Raw genomic sequence first — 20,779 nt, 5'->3', positions numbered from 1 at the left:
CCAGGTTGGATCAGCCTCACACTGCAGACGCTGCATCAGGCCGTGTGTCAGGCCTGCAGCTGGTGACCTCATCAAATTCTACTTTGTAATGCGATTTAGTGACAAGTAAAAATCCTGCTGACTTTAGTCCAGAATCACAATATTTATTTATTTATTTTTTTGACAATTCAAGTTTTTTTTTCTCATGAACTTGTGAGTCTTTTTTCTCGCAAATTTATCACTTTTTTCACAGTTTTTTTCTTGAGAAATTATGTGTTTAGTCTTGGAAAATGAGTTTTTTTTTTTTTTTTCAGAATCCCCCTCCCTCCCTCTGCACCGTAGAAGCAGGTCGGACATGTGTGGGTGCTCGGCATGAGGCAGTGCACAAACCTGGAGGTTAACTCATGAAAAAAATGGTGCTTGGTGAAGACAGAATTCCTTCCAAAAATGAACACATTTATTGTGCAAATATACATCTTTATTGAACTGATGAGGGTGAACTGTGCATGTATGTATATGTGTGTGTGTGTGTGTGTGTGTGGTGTGTGCGCTTGTGTCATCTGATGTTGCAGGGGTTGTGTCTGAAGTCCATTGAGTATAGGGCAGTGGCCAGAGCTGCGTATAGGTGAGAGCTGCTAAACCTCAGGCAGTACACCGGGCTGCTCACTGGGTCTGAGGTCAACTGGAAAAACTAGAAAAAATTGGGACAATTAATAATAACATTTTTTGCATTTAATGTGTGGTAAAAATAGCCTAAAAAAAGTGGCAAGATCATTATCTGCTGATTACAGAGTTGGACTAACATACAACAGTACACAACATCCAATGACCACGTCTGTTTTATCTCCAACATTTAGATATCAGTTACATATTACTGTAGTGTAATGAGACCACGGGCCACACACACACACACACACACACACACACACACACACACACACACACACACTCTCACACACCTGTAAGCATTCAGTCTGCCGTTTGTCCCAGAGTCGGACGACGCCATAGTACGAAGAGCCGCTGGCTATCATGTGATTTCCGTCTGTCTGGATGCAGTACAGAGCGCTGTCATGAGGCTCCTCCCACTCCATCACACACTTCCTGTTGGGGAAGACGTAATAATCAATAACAATAATAACCAATGAAATGAGGTGAAAATGTGAGGATGTGGTTATTGACTGCAGTGTTAGGACATGCATGAGATGCCTTCATCAGTGAGAGGTTAAAGGACAGATCACACTGTCCTCATAAACACTGATTTCAGTTTCTGCAGACATTATCAACACCGATAAACACCTGAGAGGAATTATTATTATTTGTGCTGCTGAGACACAAAACATTACTGTGAGAGGAGCTACAAGCAGCACTTTACCATCATGCAAAAGGGTTTGACACGGGGTTTTCTCACCTGGGACTACCTGGTAAAACTAAATGACTGGAACTATTAACTTTACCAAAAGCTCCACATCTCAGATTTCATCTCCAAGTTAACTTTTGTCAATCTTTCAACCCGACTGAAATGCTTTGATTTCCAAGTCCAACCCAAAAGATGGTAAGTTGATGCAAATTAACTGTTTGACATAGCCTAAGGCTATTGCAGATGGACAAATAGACTCAATTAGAAAATGTGTAAAATATACATGTGTTTGTTTTGTTTTTTAATGTGGCTCTCATATAGCTAACAGTAGCCTAGATTATGTGGCTATTCCACATTTTTATAAGTTGAGACTTTGTTTCCTTGTTTCTTGCAGTTTAAATGATTGCTGCTTTAAAGTTAGACATAGATTAGGACTGTCTATTCAAATGCATCATTGCATCTGCAAATATGAGGGTGACCCATTCACACCTCTGCCTACTGGGCTTAAGCCGTTGATTCAGAACACAGGCTGATGTTTTCACACTGGGCTCAAGTCCTGAGGCCACATGCATAACTGATGCATACGCACAAAAACCATGCATTCACCATTTCACACACATGAACTGGCATCTGTAAAAACAGAATGTCAATTTTTAGACTGTACGTATCTAGAGCAATCTGGAGGTGATGTGATGAGGTGGAGATGAAATATCAGGTGAGAGATGGAATCTTTTAGCAAAACGCTCTTAAGGTTGATTGGCAGATGCACGGTTCAAAGTGCCACAGCGTCACCAATAGAGGGAACCAGGTGTCACCTTTTACTGCTTTGTGTGCCAACAAACCCTTACAGAGGGCACACATTAGCTGACAGCCACCCTCCCCTGTGTATGAAAGCAAGATGGCAGCTGTTGTTGAGAATGCTGTCAAACTGTGAGTGCTGGCACTTTTCCACACAGCTTTACACCTGGCCAGGTGAGACTGCAGATCGGTAGCTAGTTGGCAAAAAGTACTGTCTGCTGTTTTCGCAGAATGCTGAGCTAAGAGGCGCAAAAGAATCCTGATGTTTGTGAGACTGTAATGTTGTGTTAATGAGGGCTTGTGTATAGAGACAACAGCGGGTGGCCCCAGCAAATCTTCCATGTAGGCGGCCACAGAGCAACTTTTTGTGGCCATGGTTAATGTTGAACCCTGAAATTCCTTTGGGCATTCGTTTGTAAGTTGTGCACTTATGAACTACAAAGCTACAAAACATCTTGTAAACATGTTCCTTCAGATAACAACAACAAAAAAGTGTATGCTGTCATGAGAAATATACATTACCGATTTCAGAAAGTATGTTTTAGTGTAGTTCGTTTGTGTGTTTGTGTGTGTGTGTTTAGGCTGACAATGCTGAAACTCCATCCCTTGTTTTCAGGAGAGCTCTATAGGTGGAGAGGAGGTGTGCATCTTTGTGTGTGTGTGTGTGTGTGTGTGGGTGCAGCAGGAGGGTAGCTTAACAGCGGGGCAGGGTGGTGTTGGTGTTGGTTGTGGTTAAGAAAGGGGAAGTATTTTGGGGGTGAGTATTTTCTGCCAATAGAGATCGATCCTCCATTAGTGTGGCCTCATCAATAAGTGATGCAGAGGGACCAGGAGCAGACAGCAGGGCAGCAGAGATGTCTGGAGTCTCACACACACACTCACACACACATACACACAGGAACACATAGACAACACATACTAATGCACACCCTAATTTTAGTAATCCACTTTGGGGGAGGTCACTCATTGTCATTGTGTCCTGAAGTGAAAAAGCACATTTAATACCACTACGGTCCCTCATATAGTTTGGAAATACACTTTCACACACTTCCCTTTTGTCGGACCTTCTCTAATGCAGAATGGCACGTTAAATTACAGCACGTGAGAGGCTGCAAGACTTTGTCCTGTCTTGTGTTTGTTTGGTCCCTTTCCTGCCTTTTTGCCTAACCCATGACCGGCGTGGTGCACGTGGACGCAAAGAAACGTCGGAGAAAACGGGAAAGGAAAACAGCAAAATGAAGATCAAGAAGTGTTAGTGAAGTGGACTCACAGGATCTAATGAAGATCCAAATTTATTCCAGAAAAAAGGCTTTGGGCTCTAACAACAAATGGCTCAAACGGTTCAAGAAATACATTTATGTCAGTCAGTCAAAGATGAGATGACGTGACCTGATCAACTAGTGAACATTAATTAGGTCTACTTAGCACACTGGGACCGTGCAGAATCTGTGCTTGTTTGGGATTAGCTCAGTTTTTCTCCACAGCATTTCTCTTGAATGGTAAGCCCAAACTTCCAGACGACCTGAACCTCTCGGCTGACCCTGGGAGGCTCCTGAGGCTGGTTTGGTTTGGACTGTGTGAATTATTGATGTCTTAAGAGGGACCCCCTCAGCCCACCTCCACCTCAGCCCCACCCCCTACAAACTCCCCAGAGCTATCTGCCAATCAGATCTTATTTGTCTTACTTGACTGATCCCCCTCCGAAGTACACCCCTGAACTCCTCTAACCCCTGCCGTCTAAAATAAATGGTACCCTCCCCAATCATGTTAGGAACCCTGCCTGCTGTAAATGGTGAGGCGAAGGCCTCGGCATCGATATGGACATCGCAGCTCACACTCCTGGAAACAGCAGGGTTTGGAATGATATGTATTACTGGGCCAATATATGGGGTCAGTATTGGGCCAAAAATAGGATCTGGCCCAGTCAATATCAGCATCCATGGTATGATGGATATGACAGTTTGATTATTATGCATGCTTTGTGTGTCCTATTATTACCTGTAACATTGGCTAGTACTACAGTGGCTATCTATGGGGTGACCTTGACATGAGCTTTTTCTAATTAGACATTTTAATCTCTAGGTTTGATCTGGGCTCAGATATACTGAAAGATAACATAGAAAAAGGAGAAACTTCAGGTTCAGGAATTTCAAGTTCAGATTGAAAAAACACAAGTATTAGCATGCAGAAATGTCAGGATTTTAGGTTAGGTCAGGCTTGTATTTTTAGCCCCAAAGACTATTCTAATTCTAATTCTAATTTGTGAGAATTATATAATTTCAGTCAGTACATCTTTCATTATAATCTAGCACTATTTCACATTATACTGTTTTTTTTTTTTTTTTTTTTTTTTTTTTTTTTTAATTCTTAAACAAGTGTGCCCTATGATTGACAGTGGGCTTGAATACCTGGGGCTGAGGCGGAGGTCCCAGAGACGGATGAAGGTGTCGTAGCCACAAGTGAAGAGCTGGAAAGGTGACTCAAACTGCATGTCCAGCACCCCTGCTCCGCGGCGAAACCCTGAACCAAGACTGCACACACACTCCGACCTGGTGGAGGAGATAAGGGGTGGAAGAAAACAAAGAGATGAATGGTCAAGGGGTAAGCATACAGATGAGGCAGAAAGACAGAGGGGGCAAGAAAAGTCAGAAAGAGGAAAGTAGGAGATGGCCGGAGGCATAAGCTGGTGACGGAGGAAAAGGGGGAGAGAGGGCGTGGATCTGTAATTCAAACACAGTAAGAGTGCAGTGGCTTGAACACAGAGGAAACTGGAGGTGAAAAAGTAGATGAAACAGAAGAAACAGAAGAGTGTCTGAAATAAGGGTAAACCCATGACATTAGATGACAAATGGATTAATTATACACCTTTCAATGAGGCCACAAACTCATTTGATGTGAAGAATACACTTTCACCACACCTGTCTCTAAGACCTTGGCTTGTGTGGGATGTGTGTTTATGCATTTTTCACTGGTTTGGTTCACATCAGCCTGCTTGGAGTGGCTTATTTAAACTCTGGAGAAGTTACTCCCCTACCTGAGTTTGTTTTGGCTACTTGGGTTGAATGGCATTCAAACCCAGGTAGCACCAAATAACTGCGCTAAGACTCCTGAGAGGCAAGAGTCAGCCCTTTTCCATGAGAACTACAGTGAGGTTTGTTAGGAGTAATATCATAATCACAACCAACTACAGAAAATGGCTCCAATTTTATTTATTTATTTATTTATTTATTTATTTATTTTTCTTTCTGTTTTGTTTCCCTAGGGAGTAAAGGGGAGGGTAGGAAATAATGTGGGTAAAAAAAAGAAATTGTACAAATTACTGTTACTGATGTCGTATCAGAGTGGACATTTTTTTGTTGCTGAATCATTATGAAATAAAAATGAAAAAAGAAAAAGAAAACGGCTCCAAAACCAAGATTTATCAGTGCTAGCAGATGCCTGTTTACATCTGATAGCCAGTAATTCCCCATGCTTCGAAATCCCACCCTGACAAAACGAGGTCTGGACCGATGTTCATATTCAGCTGCTTCTTTGTGTGCTCTTAAGAAGTAAAAACACCAGAGAAGTGCATTCAGAAGTCCAATCAGTACCACTTTTGTTTTACAATCTTTGGTTTGCTTGTAACTGGACATTATGAACCTATACAAGCCAATAAACGTTTCCACCATGGTTTGCACCAAAAAAAGGGGATCTCACACACAGTTCATATTCATACTCATCAATGACTCCATATTTTGCTACTAGTCAAACAGTTATGGTGAAGCCGTGGTGAAAGATTTGCTGCTGCTCAGTCTTAACCAGTTGTGTAGTTAGTGGCAGCAAAGGAAAATGATTTTTTTCTACATACTAATCATAAAATGCAATAGCATCCTCATCTCATATTTGCATTAGCCATAACTAACTAGCAAAATTAAAACTCGTGTAAAGTAATGATTCCAATGAGAATTAAAAGTTTTGAAATCTTACACCCATTTTTGAGCGTCAGCACAATATGTTGTGGGGTAATGTTAAACAACTGTTTCATCTCATGAGGCTAGGGGGTGGGAACCTCCGGTGGCGCAAGGGGAACCCTTAATCTTTCCAAAACACTGAATCAACTATCCATTCATTCATGGTCTTTGTCTTCAACTTAAAAATCATTACATTAACAAACATACATCACTGCACAGACTTATGCTGGTATCCACAGAGGAAAATTACGCTTCAACTGTTTCTAACTGCCCATGTGCTGTGCTCAAATAAGCATGCCACTCTAACAATGCAAAAGGAAAACAGGTCCTACAGCCCAATGCTTGCTTACCACAGTTTGTTTTTGGGTGAAAATAAAGCTCCAACAGAGTGTATTGTTAGAATTATAATAATCATAGATTTGGTATTGGTAATGGTTTTAGGTATTCAGCCAAAGTCAAACCATAGTCCAGTCATACAAAATATTCATAAGTGTGATGTTATTGCAGAGAAAACATGTTTGTATTGGATTGGTACCGAGTATTGGCAGATACACAAATTTGTTTACTTGGAAGTGGCATCAGCAAGGAGAATGTGGTGTTTGTGCCTCAGCACTGAGACTGGATTACTGAAGCCAGCTCGATGTGAGGGAGGCCTTACACTGAGGAAACACATCAGTGAGTGTGTGTGAGAGAGAAAGAGGGAGAAACAAAGAGGTAAGGTGTGTGTATGCACGTGATAAATCAAGTTTGTGTGTCAAGGTTGATGTGGTGTGACTTGTGTGTGTGTGTGTGTGTGTGTGTGTGTGTGTGTGTGTGTGAGTACAGCTCCATGCAGCACCATGCTCTTGTGATCACAGCTCTGTCCTGCTTGCTCCTCGCCTCTTGATTATTGGACAATAACTTGCACTCAGCAGGGCGGATTATTGCAGAATAACTGTCTCTTTGTTGCCATTTAATACCCTCCATGACCGTGACTGTGTGCGACTCTCAGACGTTTGATACCTGCCCCGTAGCAACCATTTAAAGGAGGCCGCTGGCCTTGGCGACAGAGCGGCCCGGTTCTTCGACTCGTGCCCCCCTCCCTCGCCCTGAAGCTCAATCCGTAGGGTCAGGCTGGTAATCCCCCAGCCTTACCCCAGGGGGCCTTCTTATTGGACCAGGGCTTTCCCCACAGGGCGCCTTATTGGGTGAGAGCATTCTCAGTGCCAGGGTCTCATGACTAAGACTGGGCCAATGGGGGTCCGTGATGAGGCTCAGTCTATGTCTGTGTGGGGTAGCGACCTCTCATTTTCCCCTTACCACTAAAACCAAGGAGCTTAGCACATGCCACACAAAAAGAAACTCATTCAAGCCAAAGGGGTACGAGCCCATTCATTCATAACTAAATAATGATGTCTCGTCAAGATCACAGCACTACCGCTCAGCCTAAAAAGAGATCATCAATTCATAACCCTGACTATGGTGTTTCATAAACAAGATGGTAAATGATTACACTGCTGGGCTTTCTGAACAAAAAAAAGTCAAAAACACCCAAATGTGAGAGGAGGACAAAAAAAGGAAAAGAAGAGGCCAGGTTTCCATAAAAGCAGTCTTGACATCTGTGCAGGGATCTTAAAGTCAGTAATAGTACCATGCGATGGACCGGTGAGCGGTGCAAAACAGCAGGGATTCACAAATTGTTAGGTCACTGGCTTTTATGGGGCCGCGTGTGATTACAGGATGGAGGCATAAGCGTGTAATCTGTCAAAATGACTGTATCTGCTAGCGAGCGGCGGTGCGATTTTCTGATCTGAGCGTCCATTCTATCACTTGTCTGAGTCCATAGTGTTAAATACCTGAGTCTGGCCTCAAGCATGCCTGACTGGGAAGTGTCACATGGAGACTGTAAGATTGCAGGGTGGACGAGTCATAACTGTCACACGTTCTTTGTCCTAAAAAAGTTGGTGATGACTTGAGAGTACAAACCATTACAGGTAGAAATCAGAGGGTGGCACGTGTCAGTTACTGTTACTGTCATCATCGCCAAATCAATGGGAGTGGTCAGGTCGTGTGGTACCTCATGTGGGAAGATTTAAGACATTGCTGGTCATATTCTCTACAATTACAGTATGAGGAAAACAAAAACTGAACAATTCTATGAGTTTCCGTTGATGTGAATTAGTGTGGCATTGGGCAGCGAGCAGGTCACTGAAACATGTGCGTACTTATTGATATTGGCCCATAGATCTTCAGAGCAATAAAAACCAGGTACGGTCTATTACAAGAGTTGCAAATGCATTTCTATGGTTGGTTTGCTGTCATGGCATGCCGTTGAGGGTGAGGTCTAACGTTTGGACAAGTGGGAGGTTCAAAGGTCAGTGGCAAACAAGAAAGGGCCCTGTGGGATATGGCTGACCTGCAAAAGACATCACACGGGCAGTATAGCTGACAGAGGAAACACGAGTGGAGACAGGGACTAGGAGAAACTCCTCTCTGCTCTGCCTTCACAGCAATGATCTGGCCACTGCCACTCAAACTGCAGAGCAGCAAGTGAAACTAAAGCTTCTAGGCCCAGAATGGTTACGATACATTATGCCATCAAACCTCTCTCACACACTAAAACTACTTAACGGACAATACCAGTGGTTTTGCATGTCTAGCGTACTATCTGCAAAATGTATAAACTTCACGTTTCTGCTTCTTTTCACAAAGCAAGAATCGTATTTTAGAACTGGAATGCCATTTTTCCTACCTTTATCCAGTCAGTGGTTTCCATTCATTCCACTACACTATGAAAATGAACTTTCAGAGACTTCAAACTTTCTTCACACCAGTATTCCATCACCATAATAAAGTTGTCCACATTAGTTTTCCAAAATCAAGCAGCACTCTTGTGTTTTGATTACATGAAATTTGATAGAGTGTAATGACCCCTCCACTAGAAAACAGTGCCCAGGGAAATGTTTGCTTTTTAGTGCCAGTTATCAGTTCTGTGGTTTATGAATGGCATGACTGTGTTAACCTCACAAGCACAGCATTATAAAAAAAAATGAAAAAATTCAAATTTGAAAATTGAGGGATTTTGATTATCTGTCATAAAAATCTTTAGTACCCCCGCATGATTTGTAAAGTGGTTTGTTGTGATGTGGGTAAATTGTAGTAAATGGGACAAACATTCAAAATCACTGGAATGGTACTTTGAAAAATATCAGAATTGGATTCTAACAGCAAGACTTATGTATAATGTATGACCACAATTTTGCATTGGGCCTACCACCTTGTTTTTTATTTGCTGTTTTTTTCCCCATTGACATCAGCGCTGGCTTCCTCTGCTTGCTAGTTGAGAATATAGCAGTTTGGATTGAAATGGAAACTACCACTGCAGCTAGTTTTAGAGGTGGGTTGACCAGTGGCCCTAGGGGGGAGAGACTTACTGATTGTTATGAAGGGGCTGCTGACTGTGTGACACACAGGGTCTAAGTCCTGATTTAAGCCTGTCTGGTCTCACTGCAGGAGTCAGGTTGGCTTTAGGGGCCACACACACACACACACACACACACACAGATTGTGAAAAGAATCATTAATGAATTGACAGACGTTTAAAAAAAAAAAAAAAAAGGGCATTCTCCTTTAGTAGGGACAGCTAAAGAAAAGCAGTGTGTGTGTTTTTTTGTGATAGAAGTGGTTGGAGGCTCTTGTAAGGTTAAGTCTGTGCTCTACACTGGAGCCTGAGGACGCGCTGGGAAACAGGCCCTCCCGTCAAAAGCCATGAGACAGGTAGAGAAAGGGAGCCCTGCTGGGGTTTTCAGTCCCTAAAACAAACAGAGGGGAGCCACGCAACCTGCTGCACGTCCACCCAATTTAGCCCCGCAGCTCTGAGCTCACTGCAGCACACAACCAGGCAAGGAATGTGAGGATTTCCTGGCACAGAAGGTGGAGAGGAGGGGAGCCGGTGGTGGGGCCGATCAACAATGACCACCTTCAAAATGTCACACACACGCGTTCGCTGCAAAAACAATGCCACCTCAATTTGTATAACAGAGTGTGCTCCCCAACACAGACATTTAACCCTGTCCTTTTCAGCGCCAGGAATGCCAGGAATCCTACCCTGGCCATTTGATTGTTTAAAAAAAGGGGTTTCCTTTTTTGTGGAACAGGGGGGAATCTTGGAAGTCTGGAGTGATGGTCAGGGTCCTTTCTCTTTGATGCTTTTTCCCCTCCTGTGTTTAGCCATGAGCGAAGGCAGCGTGAAAAGTTGGGGTGCTGCCTGTGTGGGATCCCCCTCTATATGGCTGATCATAAGGCCTCTTTGTGCCAACGAGATGAAAAAGACACAGAATTAATTGCAATGGAGGGGAGAAAAAGAGAATGTGTTAAATGAAATTAAAATCAAAGCCACAACGGCTGAATGGGGGCCTGGGCTTTATTGCCCCCATCCTCACCCCCGAGCGAGTGGGGAGGTTTTCGACTTGCATGGCAACACTTATAAGCATCAACAAAGAGAAAGTGATTTCTAATGGGGCCTGGCTAGAATGGTGGTTCGTCACTCATGAAAAGCGTCAACAGTGTTTCATTCAATTTATCACTGCTTGAATAATGAGCTCTAATTAACAATTGGAAAACAACATAGTCCTTAATAGAATAATGTTCTTAAGCAAAGTGATCTTTTGATTTCATTCCCGAACATTATAGAAGTGGGATAAAAACAGAAAGAAAACCCCTTGTGTAACTTTTCTTTCCTTTTCTCCATACATCTCCCTTAAAAAAAAAAAAAAAAATCCTGCTACACCTTGTAAACATCTCGATGTGCCACTGCTATTTTCCACCACGATGGGATGTGACAAATCATTCCAGTAAGGCTCTGCGGTCTTCTTTTCTGTAATCTGACTGCGGCAGCAGCTGTTTTGCTGGCTGTTGTTTGGTGCTGCAGGTGTAACAGTGTCTTGTTTATGATGTTTTGGCTTAGATGGGTCCTGAATCAAAGGAACATGCGGTCACACTAATGTGCAGGGTCCGAGTTTATGCTGGTAGTCACTGCAGGAAGGTGTGTACGGGCTGATGGTGGTGTGTCTGCGGAGGAAAAAGTGTCTGCAGTGTCTGAGGGGCGTGGGGGGCTGTGTGTGTATGGATGTAGCTAAGCAGTTTGCAACATGTATTTATGTGTGACCCAATCTTAATGAATCTTAATGATTCTGATGGCTTCTTGATGGCTCTGGGATAAATCATGGAGGAACATTTTGAAATCAGTGAAATCACTGATATTAAGCAGTGCAACCTCCTGATTTTACCTTTTTTTTTTTACACAAAGTAGATCATGAAATGATTTCAGACATAAAAAGTAAATGTGACATTTAGAGAGATAAAGAAACAGATCGACACCATCAGCAGAACAAGGTGAAAGTGCATTTATATGAAATCAACAAACAGTGTGATCTGACTCATGCTTCTCAATGCCAGTTAACATTGAAAATCAGCAAAACATCACAGATTAACAAGTGTGTTGTGTGTATGTAGACATAAATAAAACAGCGTTTAGGCTGAATGTATCTGCAAACATTTGGTGTCAAACAGTTCGCCCCCATCACCCTCACCCTGCACCCATCTTTGTGTGTGCCCTCTCCCAGCCTGGTATGCAGCTCTGAGCTGATTATCAGATGGAAAATCACAATAGGAGTGTGTGTGCGCGTGCGCCCCTGTCAGGGTGCCTGCATGCATGCGCTCATATATGTACCCTCTCCAGACAGGAAAATGTTTAGCATAAGCGGGACATAAACAAGGGAATAAGCAGAGGCACTGAGAGCCCATAAGATATGAATAAACTCAAATATTTTGAGAAAGTTGAGCATGGTTTATCAGCGGTTTTCCAGCCATGGTGTAACAACTGAAAATCAAGGAGGGCAGCTTTTCCTTCGCCTTACAGAGAAAAAAAGAGAAACAGTTGGACTTTTGAGGACACGTTATCTAGGTCTTAACATTGCTACACCTTGTAGCCACGTCAATTTTCCTCAACACCTGCAACCTCAAAAATAACCCGCCCACCCATCCCTTCTCTTAGCCTCCCTGTTCCCCTCCACTCTCCCTGTCTGTCTTTGGTCTTTCCCCTGGCTCAGATTTCCATGTCATTTGGAAGCAGGAAGCAGTGTTTTGTGTCCAGTGTCGTGTCAGGGTGTTTTAATTGGCCCAGGTAAAGCTGGGAATTACAGCAGCCTTGTCAGGGATGTATCAGGTTTAAGCCTCTGCTTTCAAAGGCAAGAATTCTCTGAGGCCCCTTGTTTTGAACCGCTCCCTGCTCCACATGGTGTTTTCAAACCTGTAGTCCACTGGCTTTGGTCTGAATCAAGTGCAAAGTTGTGACTGCTGCATGTACGCAGTTATGTTTCACATGGCTACATTTCTGAAGTGATCAACAAAAAACATGTGAGAGCAGTCATTTCCTTCCCTGGTCAGAAATTTGCTATGGGAAAGGACCTTCGTCCGGGGTGCAGCTTGTCAGTAACCCATAATTCGCAGTGTGTTTAACCCAGAATGCACAGTGCTCCTATGGTTGGTTGGAACTGGGGTCGTGATTGGGTCAGTGCTTGTACTCAGTCCAAAAGAAGCTCCACAGTTGGTTTGGACACATAGCGAGAAACCTCTTCCTCAACAAGGTCTTATCTGATTGCTGTGTTCGCATTTGCCAGAACAAATGTGAACTAAAGGGGGAAACTGCTTCAGAGTTTGACATGACTGCTTTAAACCAAAGTTACTGATGCAAACATATGAAAGACATGAATACAAGATGCGGGTGTAGGTGTGCATAGGGCTGATGACAAAGACTATCATGAGGACTTGAATTTTCACTGACAGTGGGTTTGATTTGACTGACAGAGAGAGGCAGGAGGCGGATGAAGAGGAAGCCTAAAGGACAGCCTGGCAGGTTGGACTGTAAAGCAAATAGAACTCTGACAACCATAAAGTGCAACTCTGTACAGTATGTGACAATGTGGTGAAGTTGGGTAAATTCAGTAAAAGGTTTGTTTCATCTTAAAGGGTTACATCATCCATAATGCATGATATTTGTAATCAAGTACTCACCTTGTGCTGCCTTGAAACTCTCACAAAGAAAATTTTACTTTACAAGAAAACGGTGACCATCTCTGATCCAGTTGGAAAAAAGAGTGAAACAATCTCAACAGTTCAGTGTAAAAAGTTCACACACGCAATGCAGTGTAATCTAAATGTCCACCATACAGCTGCATGCTCAGCTCTTCCCAAACACCCTTCATGGACGTGCATGAGGGGATTTTCGGCAGTGGTCTGTGTGCATCATTGTAACAAAAAAACGTGTGTTGGGGAAGTAATGAGCATATGACTGTATACCGGACACTTATACAGCATGAATTATACAGCATGAGGAGTGTGAGCTTTTTAAATGGAGATGCTGAAAGCGTTGTCGTATTGGAAAAGCATGGACCCTCTTTTTCTTAATGCATCAGAAATGACTAGTACTTTTGAAACATGAGTTTACCATGAAAACTTGTAAGTACAACTTTATTCTTGAGGGATTCGAGGCAGCACACGGTGCATACTTAATATAAATATCATGGCTTATGGGTGAAACATCCCTTTAACCAGTCTAGTGGAATCACAACTTTACCCAACAGCTTAGTTTTGTAGCAGCAGAAACAGACAAGTGCAGACAAGTCGGTTATCTGCCATAGATAGAGACTTTCCAGAAACACTCAAAAATTGACCAGTCCTTAGCTCTTTGCCATTTATATGATGCTGCGATTGTTTCCATATGTCTGAATCCCTGGACAGTAGGACTGAACGATATGATTAAGAAAAATTATCAGAAATTTTATGGATTTTATGGATTTCATTTTCACTGAAAAACCTATTACAATGATGATGATTTTTGCTGGGATCTGTATGAAACCAACATGTTTTCTTAGATCTGGAAAATAAAGATTTGCAGGCCAGGGCATCTCTGTGGCATCCTATGTTTTTTATTTATTTATTTATTTATTTATTTATTTTAATTTTTTTTTTTTTTTTTTTAGAACGTTTTGTCACTCATTTTATCTTTATCAGAAAATTGCAGCTCCTGTGATTTGGACAATGCACTTGGCAATAATGCGATTTAGATATATTTCAATTAACTATTCAGCTCTACTGGACAGATAAGCACAATCTGTGTGAAGGAAGCAAAGAAGTAATGCTCTCCCCCAACTTCAAGAACTCCCAATGAAATGCACTTGAGCAAGGCACTGCATCCCCAGTTGTTCTAGCAGACTGATTTTAATTGGTGATTTTAATCCCATGCAAATTAAAGTAAATTTTGAAGTAAGAACACACAACTCATCTAAACATTTATTTGTATATAATCAAATCTTGATTTGTGCATGGATGATTTCACAAAATTTTGTTATGAACCCATGTGACTGCATTTAAAAAAAAAATGCAAAATACCTGAAATCACCAGACAAGGCTAGCTGCATGTCAGCAGGGCATAGCTGTGCCACTGTGAAGATGAGCCTTGCAGGAAACTATGTATGCACTCAGTAAATCTTCAAGGTAAATACAGATTATTAATATAGGTGTAAAAGCTGTGGCATTTCAGAACGTACCGTTCAACATCCCAGATGTGAAGAGGGGAGAAATTCTTGCAGCACGCGGTTCCAGTTACAAATGAGCTGCAGAGAGAGAGAGAGAGAGAGGGAAGTAGTGAGTAAGGTTTGGTCAAGATGGGATTCTGAAGGCACATATTAACATTTCTAAAATCATTCATGTACACTTTGTGGAAACCAAACAAACTCACGTTAGAATCAATTCAGGCTAAGGTCGACTCATCAAAATAATCTTTCTACATGAAATATGTAATCAGACAAACTGCATCATATCCATCATAGCTGGCCGGGGGTAGATGACACTGACTGGACCAGACTGACCAGATTTTGTTTTAAAGCCAGTAACAGCAGCTGCAAAGCCACTGGTAAAATAATCTGTGGTTCTTCATTTGGGATTTTTTACAATTAAAAAAAAAATAATAATAAAATAAATAATGCACAGGATTCTTCCGGCTGTCACATAGCATCACACCCTGCCTGCCCACCCTCATCCCTTCTTCCACAAACCATGCATTGTTTCCCACCAGAAGAAAAGAAGAGAAAACTACAACACTTGTGATCCTTTGATTGGAGTGACAGGTTGGAATTAGCAGTCTAGGTATGCATGGTGAATGTGACGCATGGGGAGGGGACGGGGAGAGGTGAAAGGAGAGTGGAGGAGAGGTGTGGGAGGGGGGTGATGGGGGTGTGTTTGGGTGTTAGCGGCTGTGTAGAGGGTGGGGTGGTGGCCAGGGGTGCCAGCTGGTAGGGGGGCTTCTGTTGGGCCGGGCCTGAATCTCAGGGCTTAGGGCCCTCCTACAGGGTTGATGGACGGGGGGAGGGCCCGCCTTTTACCCACAGAGAGACGGCAACTGACAAACGCTGTTGCCTGGACGAAAAGATTCAGATACAGAGATACAGACACTAAGAGAAGTAGTAAGAAACACTTAACTCCATATCTCTGTTAATCTCTGAGGTGGTAGAGGTTTCCAAGGAAGCAAAATATTTAAATAATTAAATAAATGTACAAACAAGTAGATAACATAATATGTAGATAACAATAACATTTGACTGGTATGGATTTTAGTAGGCTGATATGATATAGACATTTGAAGCTGGCCAAGAGCTGATCCGGTATTCCTGCATTCAGTGACTTTAAATTTGATCATTTCCATGCCAAAAAAAAAAAAAAAAATCCTAAATTGACTTCAATAGCTTCAATAGCTTCAGTGTTTCAAGGAGGAAACAGCTTCTGTCATAGAAACCGAAACAGCTTGAGACCCACTCAAATGAAATTAAGTTACAGTATGAGCGGTTTAAGGCGGGGTGAGCATCTACTGCTTCCCCTCTCCATCTCAATTTTACCTCTCCATAAGCTAAGAAAACACACCTATGCAGTCCTGCGTCCCTAAAATTACATTAAAATGTGAAAAGGTGCAGTAAACTCAATGTTTAATTTCCCGATACATGTACAACATATGTATCAATACAAACATAAAACATCAAACATGAGTTTAACACTGCAATTTGTCAAATGATCACCTGTGGGCCCCAGGGGGTCAGTACACTGAAAACCCATCAACATTACTGCCTATGTAAAAGAAGGTTGGGCTAAGAACTAAAAATAACAGGAAAAACACCCATAGGCCTGCATACATGGAAAAAAAAAAAAAATCCAAACAGGTTTTTAAATTATAATTCCTTTGGTTTGGCTTGTAACAATGATGGATGTGATTTTAGGAATTTTTAGGCATAAAAAAGAAATTGGTGGCATTGCTAATGAGTTGATTGCACCCCACAAGTAAGCACTGTAGGAGTGCCCTGGTGCCAGAAAATTCCAAGGATTGTTTCAGGGACCTTGTGTTCATAATCAGGGCATCCCACTTAGAGGCTCAACCCCAAGGTTGGGAAATTCTGATAGCTCTTCAGGTTCACACACACACAGTGTGTGTGTGTGAATTGGTTGTTTTTGGTAGTTTCAGTACAAAATGCAAGTAAGTTATGCAAGTCGACGCTTGAGTTGTCTGTATGCAGATGCTTAGGAACAAAAATAGACATGGTAAACAATGTGTTGTCAAGTGTCCATATACAGTATGATCTTTTGATTGGCACTGCCATTGTTTAAGTTTTATGTGTCATTGTGTTTATCTTATTTCACACTTGCCTGACAAAGGTGCCTCACAGAAACACTGCAGATTTTTTGTGAATAAAATCAAAAGGTATTCCAAAGTTATAAGAGCGTAGTGTTCTACATATCCCTACAAAATCTTTGTTTTTGTTTTTTTGGCTGCTAGTCAGACAGAGAGGCAATTTGAAGACAACGCTTTAAGCTCTGGGAACGTAGGACAGGCATTTCCAATTTGTTTTAACATTTTATAGATGAAATGTTTATTTGATTTGTTGGAAAAACAATCAACAGATTAATCGACCATGAAAATATTTGCTTGTTACAACCCTGAAACACTGCAGGTCAGTTTTAAATTCTGATTGAATATAACTACTAGGGGTTCCATTTGGGGTCCAGATCATTTTCCTACAGGGACTGTTACATAAAAAATGGCACCCTGTCATCCAGAGGGTGGCAAGCAGAGCTGTGGCTGAAGGTTGCTGCTGGCATAAGAACAGACATGGCATGTCCTGCCAAGAGGAGTGGCGAAGAGTGGGATGGGAGAAAGGTTGGGTGGAAAGGAAGTGGTAGAACCGGACAGGGTTGGGGTCAGGGTTGGGTGGCGGTGGCGGTGGTGGGGGTTATGGACATGCAAAGCGAGGCACAGAGGCAGCTGTCAGGCCCGTTAAGCGGCACAGCCCGTTGGCAGGCCCCCGGTAATTAGTGTTGGGTAAACTCATTTACGGCCCAGTCGGGTTGGGCGGGGCCTGGACCAGTATGCGTGGTGGGTGACCTCTGACCTGGCTGACACAGGATACAATAGGGTTACGGTCACACTCACTCCCTGGACCCTATTACTCTCCATTGCTCACATTACTCACCCCTCAGTGGGCCCTGGCGGTGGGGGAGGCAGGGCGGGGAGATGGGCCATACAATGAAAGAATGAATTCCACTCTCTTCCCTCCCTCACCCTTCCAGAGCGCTAAGAAGGCCTGATCTGAGGTCAGAGCTCACACTGATATTATAGCTGCTAAGGTCAGAGCCTCTCTCGCCTAATGTGGGGCAGGTGTCCCCCCTCGAAAACACACACACACTCAATGTCTGCCTGCTATTCCCCTATCTGTGCCTCCTCCCTCACTCCTCCTCTCATCATTAGGAGCATGCTGGGCCTCTGCTGCCGTTTGGGTAACCTCATCAGCTGGTTGTATTATCTAAGGGCCTGTGTGGCAGGGTCACACAAACTAACTCAGCCCCCACTGGGAACCCAGCCACATTGGCACACACACACACACACACACACACACACACACGCACAGAAGCAGAGAAAAGCAAACATGCAGAGACACATGCACACCCATTTACAACATGCTCTCCTGCGCGCACTCCTTCCTACAAGCAACAGCACGGACAAATGCACAGAGGACAACGCCGGCGCGCACACAAACAGAGTGCGTGAGCTCCCGCTGGGAGTTGAGTCCAACAGTACCAACATTGTTAGCTCCAAATCAACACACTGACCGCACAGGGCGCACCACGCTTTCCCAAGACCACCACAGGCACACCTCTTGTGTCCAAACCAAGCCTGTTCTCAGTCCCAAACACACATCACATCAGCAGCACATTCCAAGCCACACTCACTTCTAAATATTGGTTTAGAGTTTAGTCAAATCTGATCCTTAACCAATGCAACTCAGCATATGTAACCCAAACAGGTTCAAATGCCACCAACCTCCCCATCACAAAATAATATATATCTTGCATAATGAAAATAAAGCTTCAGAATGAACGGTGTGATGAACTGAAATTGCAATACACAACATAACCAAAAATGACAAAATGTCAAAAGCAACTGAAAGTGCTTCTATACCGCAACCAGCATGATCAACAAGTAACCGGAAGCCAGTTCATTTCCTATCAAGCAGAGCAACCAGGGAGATGCAGTTGATGTGTGAGCGGTCAGCAGAGCAGCAAAATAAAGTTGGCCACGGCTGAACTTTTCACGGTCATCGGCTGTCAACAGAAAATGAGATTTGTGTGCTGCCTTGTTTCTCTACTGAAGTGTTTTCCTGAACAATAGCTTTGCCTGGCAAGAGCAAAAAGGACGAGACATAGGCTATCTTCGGGCCATGCAAAACTTCCCAGTTCTCCACAACTTTTATTTGAAAGCCTACAAGAATAAATGTCTCAAAAATGATGCTTGGAGACTTGCTGCATTCATTAGTGTTGATGGAAAGTAATTTTTTTCTTTTATTTCCCATTTTCAATTGATGCTATTGGAATAGCACTGACTATAGCTACCTACTGTAATTTCATTATACAACCTGCTGTATAATGATCAATAAACGTCCTTGTATCTTCTGTATATAAAGTCATCAAAACAATACAATGAAAGATAACACTAAAACGGTGGAAACACATTTCATTTTTTGATTACTTCCATATTACAGCAATTTTGAATGGTCTAGTCAAAGATCTATTTGACATTAACAACCACTTGTTATTTTGCTCTCCTGTTTAAATTGTTCATACTTCTGTTTAAATTGTTCATATTTCTATTTTTTTTATATTCCTTGCTTATAGTGTTTATAGTGTTTATATTGCTTACTGCTATTTATCATCTGTGTATACTGTATATTTCTTCTAAATTTGCACATTGACCTACATCTATGCACATTTTATACACCTATGCACATGTTTTTTTGCACATTGCTTTTTGCAAATTGTTGTACCTAGATCTCTAGTGTGCTGTACTTAGATCTTATTCTTTATTTTTTATTTATTTAATCTGTAATCTGTGGATACTGCTGAAAAACTGCGAATTTCCTTCGGGATGAAAAAGTATCTATCTATCTATCTATCTATCTATCTATCTATCTATCTATCTATCTACTACAGACTGCCAGTGTATGCCAGCTATGGATCAGTGTGTTAAAATTAAAGATTTGCTGCATTTAGCTTAATTTAAATTGATTTCATAAAAAGTATATTTTACCGCTAATGGAGCGTTCCATTGAACTCTGAACTAGGATAAATCTGACTTCCTACACTGAAAAGAGCAAAGGAAAACCAGTTTAGTTAGAACTCTATGTCAGAATTATGGGGAAGATCTGAAAGCTCAAAGTTCGCCAAAACATCCATATATGGTGTCCTAACAAAAGTCAATGGTAAAGAAACATTTGCTCTGACTGGATTTTTTATTTGAAAATATGTTCAACTTCCATCTAGTGTAGTCTTTTTTTCACAATGGTATAGATTTATGGCAGTGTATTATTTTAATTTGATGAATGGACCAAAGACTGGCAGTGAAGCTGACGTGTGTTTTGGGTGACAAGTGGGCAGCTCTAAGTATGTCTGTTCACACCTGGCATTAGAATGTGTCTCCACATGTATCTTGACTTCCCACTTGTGATCGGATGTCAATTTCCTGCTCTATTTGCAAAGAAAACACATATCATCTCCATTTGCAAAGACATCCTTGCTCACCCCAGCTTCATTTTAATGCACCGTTATAATAATGCAAGTTAATACTCTCGTACCAAATTGTTTGAAAAGCTCTTAAAGAAATGCAATAAATCATCCAATATCCCAGTTGCACTTGTATTCTTTTATTTCCAATCCACTTTGTTGTGAGACACCTCAGATTTTTGTAAAGTGCTGTGTAAATAAATGCTATGATGATGATGGTGATGTAGATCGGTCTGAAAGCCTTCAGACCCCAGACCTGATAGTGCATTTAAGAAACAGTCTGTTGTGGGTTAATAGTTTCATGTTATTACAATGGCAGCAAATGCATGTCATAATCTGATGATGAAAATTAACTGAGTGAATTGGGAGTGTTCGACTCCGACTGTTTGCCTCCTGTGGGTTTCAGAGGGTCGGGGTCTATGTTGTGGTGAACAGGCCTAAAGCAACCTGAACCTGACGTTGAACTTGGATGTTTAAATGTGCAGGTGGGTGGGGACTCTTGCACAGTTGTGGTTCTGATGTGTGTCAGGAATTACTGATGAGTTTACATTTAAAA

General features: G+C 42.2%; 1 protein-coding gene across 1 annotated transcript in view; it reads right to left on the bottom strand.

The window, feature by feature from the left end:
• Positions 1–425: 425 nt before the first annotated feature.
• The window catches only part of fbxw4 (F-box and WD repeat domain containing 4), a 38,738-nt gene continuing 18,384 nt past the window's right edge, over positions 426–20,779 (bottom strand). The window contains exons 6-9 of the mRNA XM_030071384.1: positions 14,673–14,738; positions 4,543–4,683; positions 939–1,080; positions 426–670 (exon numbers count right to left, since the gene is read on the bottom strand). Of these exons, the coding sequence (XP_029927244.1) occupies positions 536–670; positions 939–1,080; positions 4,543–4,683; positions 14,673–14,738 (484 nt within the window). The 3' untranslated portion in view covers positions 426–535. The remainder of the gene's footprint in view (positions 671–938; positions 1,081–4,542; positions 4,684–14,672; positions 14,739–20,779) is intronic.

This window comes from Myripristis murdjan, chromosome 15, assembly GCF_902150065.1.
Source record: "Myripristis murdjan chromosome 15, fMyrMur1.1, whole genome shotgun sequence".
Lineage (NCBI taxonomy): Eukaryota > Metazoa > Chordata > Actinopteri > Holocentriformes > Holocentridae > Myripristis > Myripristis murdjan.
This window is presented reverse-complemented; position numbering and strand designations above follow the sequence as displayed.